At 35.9% G+C, this 6,635-nt stretch overlaps 1 protein-coding gene across 2 annotated transcripts; it reads left to right on the forward strand.

Annotated features, from left to right (window-relative positions):
• The first annotated feature begins 1,207 nt into the window (after positions 1-1,207).
• Positions 1,208-6,130, forward strand: LOC137391421 (uncharacterized). Of its 2 annotated transcripts, none has more exons than XM_068077887.1 (6): positions 1,208-1,280; positions 2,323-2,469; positions 3,176-3,340; positions 4,182-4,241; positions 4,523-4,686; positions 5,501-6,130. In XM_068077887.1, exons 2-5 carry the CDS (start codon positions 2,392-2,394, stop codon positions 4,586-4,588), a joined length of 369 nt encoding a protein of 122 aa, XP_067933988.1. In that variant the 5' UTR covers positions 1,208-1,280; positions 2,323-2,391; the 3' UTR covers positions 4,589-4,686; positions 5,501-6,130. The 2 variants fall into 2 exon arrangements, with proteins under 2 accessions (XP_067933988.1, XP_067933990.1); XM_068077889.1 differs by having other exon boundaries at positions 1,221-1,280; positions 2,365-2,469.
• Positions 6,131-6,635: the final 505 nt, after the last annotated feature.

Raw genomic sequence — 6,635 nt, forward strand, 5'->3', positions numbered from 1 at the left:
AAAATAATCATTGACCACAAACATATATAGTAACAACATTTGTGTTTTTCACATGATCATTATCACATGCTCTTGGTGTTGTTATTTACAGGTAGAGCTAGAATCAAACAATGGGATAGACCCATTTGCCATTGGAGTGAAGACCCAAGTTAATGGGTGTCTCAGAACGGTTGGTCATCTGCCACGGGAGATTTCACGTCATATAACGTATTTTGTGAAACATGGTGGACTGGTGAAATGTTTTATGCATTCTACTACCATAAAGAAATCTCCAATCCTCCTTGGTGGGCTGGAGATCACCATCAAAGAGTGCACCAGTCACACAATCAAACAATACTTGGATAGGTCAGTGACTGTGAAGGAAACTCAATTATTGTCTATTCCCAATGATAATGCAATATTACCCCTGCCTTAATCGTGACCAACCACTTGTTGCAAATAACACTATCAGTGAATAAGTTTTTATCGTGACGATTTGACAGTTAGCATTTTTACGGCTGTGGGGGGGCTGGTGTAAATTTGACATTCAATTTAAACGATACATATAATTTTGCAGAATTAAAGAGCTGCTCCAGCCATCCATTGAAGACTGGAATAAGAAGCAAGCCACTGCCACTTCCAAATTGATTGTGTTATCCGATTCAGATTAATTATTTTTACATAAACATATTTTAAACTTATTATATTATATATATTATATTATTAAATTATATTATAATCTTCGAGTAGAACAAAAATCAAAATTTACTTAACCGATTAATAAACAACCAGAATTTCTGTAGAGTTGACCAAGAAACAATTCATGGAAGAATATCATTAGGTCTACTGCTATTCAAGTTTGCGAATGGGTCATCATCTTTGGAGCCTTCACGGACCGCATCAGAAACCCCTGCAGCCTTGAAACCATTGGTGAGAATTTGAGTCTGCTCCGCCAGATTGTAATGGTGGTAAGCCCTCACCATCCACTCACAACTTAGTTCCCTGAGCTGTACTCCCGATTTCAGAATTGTGGTAGCCAGGTCCCCACTGTCATCTTGTAAAAGCGTGTGCTCATACCAGTCATTGAACTGCTTGTTAACAAAATTCTTCAATGACTTGTTCACACTCAAATCCAGGGTCAGGTATAATTGCAGTGGCTCAAAACCTGGTCAGTTTCTGGGTCGTTTTGTAGGGGTGGAGCTTAATCCGGAAATACAAAAGCTTTAAAGTTAGTCGAACCACTGCAAACGTTTAGTTGTTGATAAATCGAGTAGTTATCTTTTTGTTTAACAAAATATCACGTAAGCATCTTTTCCAAGCAAATTTTTAATTACAAATATGAGTTCTTTTAGCAAAATAACATAGAGTATTTACATAGCTGTTTATCGTAGTTTTTTCTTGTTAAGAATAAATGGTAACACGCTCACAAAACGGAAAAAATCTTCTCAAAAATACACCATTAATTATTCTGTATTCGTTTATATTTGAAAAATAGTTATATATTTTTTTAATATGAATACACTTTTGTAAAGCGGTATTACATAAAATATTGAAAAGTTACGATTATGTTCTGAACAAAGAAAATGCATATTAAAACGGTTGTCCACTTTGTTACCATTCTGAGAGCCTAAAATGATTCTATTTTAATTCACTGTAAATATTAGTATTAGCATCTCGTTAGGCATTGATTGTAAAAATGAAGGCAACAGAAGACATCAGTTTTTTATCTTTACTGTATTTGCTGCAAGCACACACTTTTTTAACAACTAACTTTATATTACTACCAAGTCTCAACTGTAGCACATTTTGAAACAACGACAGTATGTAGCTACCTAAGGAACAACCATTTAATTGTGTATCTCAAATTTTATTTGAACTTGTTACTACAATGGTGCGCTGTCAGTAGCACCGCCAGGCCTAGGCTGTATCTCATCTGTTTGGTTCACAAAAAGTGTAGGAGAGGAGGCAAGGTAAAGCAAGTTTTTGTAGTCTTCTGCAATGCAGGGCAGTTATATTTTTGGACTAGACAGCCTGCCTGTGATCAGTAGTCCTCAGTAGTCAGAGTCGCTTACTGCTTGCAATTTGTCTTAAAAAATTAATTGAAATGCACTGCATATTCATATTGCTTCAAGACCTCAGTGGGTCATCATGTATTCATAACTGACTTTTTGTATTCATCATTTCATCTTCTATATAGACCTACCTACAGGCCTCCCGTGCCTGTAGTCGGCAATCATGTCGGTAGGTTATCAAAGCCTCGATAGCTGAATGACATGATCGCTGACGACAGTCAACTTCTACGAGGAGCCTGAGGGCCTACCAAATATATATTTTTAATTGCAGTGCATTTAAGCATTATGCCGCTCCTTCTTGCCTCATTGTTAGACGAGTCTGAGCAAGCTATCAAAGCCCATGAAATCGAATATGGCAACAAGTTTTACACAAACCATGAGGACGGCATATTCAACAAGCATGAAAGACTTTTTGAAGGTAATCTCATATCCTTAAAGCACTTTTTCTTCACTGCCTAATTTGTGATCTTTGCGTTGAAAATGAACATTTTATACCTCGGATATTTTAGTGTAACCTTGATGTTGAAGTGTAACCTTGATTGTAAAATGTAGGCCTATGCTTGGTTGTTGTGCAATAGAAGTACATGTCAATAGTAGCTTATATGTTTTTATGCTGCAGTTTGATGAAGCCCTTTTTGGTTTATTTTTGTACCATGTGATCTATGACGTCACAGGCCCTACTTGAAGCAGAGTTGACACAATTTTCATCAGTTCACTAGCAACTCACACTGGATACACACCATCTAAGTCTCAGCAATAAAGGATTACTCTCTATAGACACTCAACTCTTAAGCTTAATTTGACGAAGTGGATATTCGTGTATATACAGACATGCAGTGGATTACGATCAAGCTTATAGTGCAGCCTTGATTAGAAGATATACATGGACTTCAGTGTACAAGCATTGGCATGCAATTGAGATGACATTAAAAATCATTGTATATATTAATAACTACAATCAAGCAAGCAATAAATGTATCAAGCATCATATACATGCAGTAGTTAGTTCCCAATTGAGTGTTAGCAATCAAGTAAGGCTAAAAACCTACAACGTCTTCAGCCAATGAATCTAAAAAATCTGTACCATGTTTCTTAATTTTAAAATTTTATCTGCTCTAATTTAGCAAGGTGAAGATATTTGGAGAGGTAAGAACGTCATCCATGACAGTCAAAGCTATTTATGTATGTATGGCGAAGAAAAAGAGTATGGCGAAAAAAAAGAGTATGGCTGCATGTACGGCCCTGAAAGACAGCAAACCCAGAAGGAAAAGTACAAAGAACAGCAGAGGGTAAGTTACCGGTACACCAATAATATTTTACTCAGCCTATTATAAGGGATATTTTTGGACAGCAAAACTCGGTCATTGTATGTCCAATATATTTAGACAGGGCTATCCTTCCATGTCTTTGCAAATGCACAGATAGTATAGTATGGATTTTACATAGAGATGATGAATAATATTTATTACTTTTATGGATTTTAAATTGTTTTATTTCTGAAATAGCTATCTTGTAACAAAAGCATGCGTGCACATTTATATTCTTGTAAGCCAAAATCAGAGAATGCAGTAAATCTAAGTCTACACTACTGTGAGGGTTGCGACATGTCTAAGCTGTATTCGATACTTTGCTTTCGGTCTCACAATACATCAAAGTTCAAAAACATTTTCTCTTATTTTAATTTATCTACTCTCTCATAGAAATTTGGTAGAATTGCAAAGAAACACGGACTTGATTGGAATGCTCAGATACCATATCCTTGACCCAATAGCCAGTGAAGTTTACGGCAATCTGTCTCATTTTTCTTGAGAATTTCTCATCCCGAGGCCTCACACATGCGCCAGATAGTATTATATCGCAGTTCACACCTTTGGTTAAACTTCGACGTAATATTTTATTTTACATTTAATATTTCACACCTAAAATTTGCAAAAACAATCATTAAAAGCAAGATAAAATGAATGCTTATTTTGGAGCCCTGGCAACAAGGCCTTTGTTTGGACTCTTTTGCCAATTTGAATTTAGTTAGATTGTGCCCACAAATATAAATATGCTATACATGTGCATAAATTCATATATGTTGTCACATGGTGTCGATATACATAATTTACGTATTGTTTATATTTTTAGTCACAGAATCCAACAAAGAGACCGCATCCTCAAGACAATACATCTGATAGTAACACGGAGGTACTCACTCACACAACCAGCAATAAAATTTTAGGCAAATCGTGCAATATTAATTATGGTTAAATGTGGAATTTCATTGGTAGGCGCATCTTCAAGCCATTTATAGCCCTAGATTAGTAGCTAGAAAAACGTGAAGTTATAGTAGGATAATGCAGAAGAACCCTTTGTGTAGGCAGGATTAGGTTTCAGAAACAAATTATTTGCTGCCAACTGCGATATTTGTTAAGTTGCCTGTTCACACCCAGCCAAACGTTCAATGCCTCGAGCATTCTGATTTATAGCTCAAGATAAGGAGGAAACGCAGTGCTTGCTCAGGATGGGTAGGAGTAAGAGCAGAGGCTATGTGAGCTTCCATAGATGTGGGGAGCATCTACGAAATGCCACAAACAACAGCATAATAGATGTAACTCAGACACCTGATGTTACTTTCATACCTAACAGTCCGGTGAGTGGTAATATTCAGTAACTCAGTTTTAAAATTAGAACCCTGTTGCATGATGCTTTTGTGTCACTTTAGTGTAAGTGCTCAGTGTCTGAATTGGAGAGAGTTGTGCAGCGATGTTCCCAAGTCTTTGATTCCAGATTTGTAAAGCATATCAAATCGCTGGCATGCGTTTTGCTCCAAATCAAATCACTTAGAAGGGTGACTGCTCAGCATTCAAATAAAATGAAATTAAAACCATCATCCACTATGTAATTGATGGTTTTAATTTGATTTAATTTACAAACTGGGTAATCCATTTTTATGGTGCTTTGATGCCAATCTCACGATTGGTGATTTGATGTAATGTGCAAATCTCTAATCAGGATTTGGGAGCATCTCTGGAGTTGTTATCAACTCTTTGAGACATTGATAACAAGGTGCCACAACACCATCCGATTCATAGACTGAGTACTTAGACTAATTTCGCTGTTGTTTTGTACAAGTCAACTCTATGGGCTAAGTCGGTTGAGCAATGTAGGATTGGAGAAGATATATGAAGCCAGGAAATAATTGTGAAATAAAACTACTGTAAAAACAGTAATAAAGTCAGGAACTAGCAAAAGCAGATTTGTCCGGTTCTTTGAGATCGCCAAATTACCTTCCAGCTAATCACAATGTCCAATGTAACTTTCCAATCTACTTCATTAAATTAACAAATATTATTCCTGTCAAAGTCAAAAATTGTCGCAAATAATGCCACTTGAATACTGCATTCACAGTACTTTACAAGTTCAAGGAGATGTAAATACACATGCTATGATTGTTTTTATTTTAGATCAAGGATCTCCAAGAGGAGTTTGCAGGGAGTAAGAAATGACAGAGCAAAAATGCTTCCTGAGGCTTTCTAATACAAGCAATATCTAGATAGGCATAGAGCAAGTTTGTTCCCCATAGCTGTGGGTGAACTGGCAATGAAGGGAAGTCACGCCAGATGGCATTTGGCGTGCCCTCTACCTCATTGCCAATTCATCTGCAGCCATAGAGAACAAACTTGTTCTAGATAGGAATACTTTTATATGCAAAATCTCGAACTGTTTCAGCTTGTACTGTGCTCAATTTTGAGTGAATATATTGATCAAATTAAAACATACCTACATACATAAAACATTCAGGATTTTCAACACTGATTTTTTTTAAATAAACCAGACTTATATTCACTTATTTTCACATATCTACATGTAGTATATGTAGCCCTTTTCTACTGTGTTATTCTGTTCTCATTTGTGCTTGTTAAAGGCCTTTTATGGCTTTGGTGCTGATGTGGTAGTAATTAAGTTATGTGCAACATTTTCTTTTTATATCAAATAAAGTAAAATTATTAAACTTTACGATTTATCATGATAGATTCGTCCGATAACTAAAACAACCTACTTCCCATCATTGTTCCAGTGGTCCATCACCAGACATTTTGTCATTGCGCATCGACTTTTCAAACAATGTATGTTGTACAACATCAGCAATGCCAATAGACATACATCATGCTGAAGGTTTTGTGTGTGCTGCCCTCTGATTTTCCAGAATTGGCTAAATTGTGCTTGTGGAGGTAACGGGAAAGCTGCTAACAATGATGCACAACAATTGCCACATGCATTATTTATATTGGAGCAAGAAATTACATCATCATGCCAACAAAAAAAAAATATTTTTTGCTCAACAAATCAAGAAAATTTTTTTGGTCACACAATGCTGTACATAAATAATAAATATATAAGCAAATTGACAAATGAATACCTACAGAGTGCGGTCATGTTCAAAATCTAAACAAAGTTAGTTGTTGGAGAAGTCGGTGTTTGTAGTAAAGATAAGATAGACTAATGTCTTCTGTTGCCTTTTCACAATCTTTGTCTTACGATACGCTAACATAAATAGTTACACTAAAATGAAATAAAATCTTCTTTAGCTCTCAGAAT

The sequence above is a fragment of the Watersipora subatra genome, chromosome 3 (genome assembly GCF_963576615.1).
Source record: "Watersipora subatra chromosome 3, tzWatSuba1.1, whole genome shotgun sequence".
NCBI lineage: Eukaryota > Metazoa > Bryozoa > Gymnolaemata > Cheilostomatida > Watersiporidae > Watersipora > Watersipora subatra.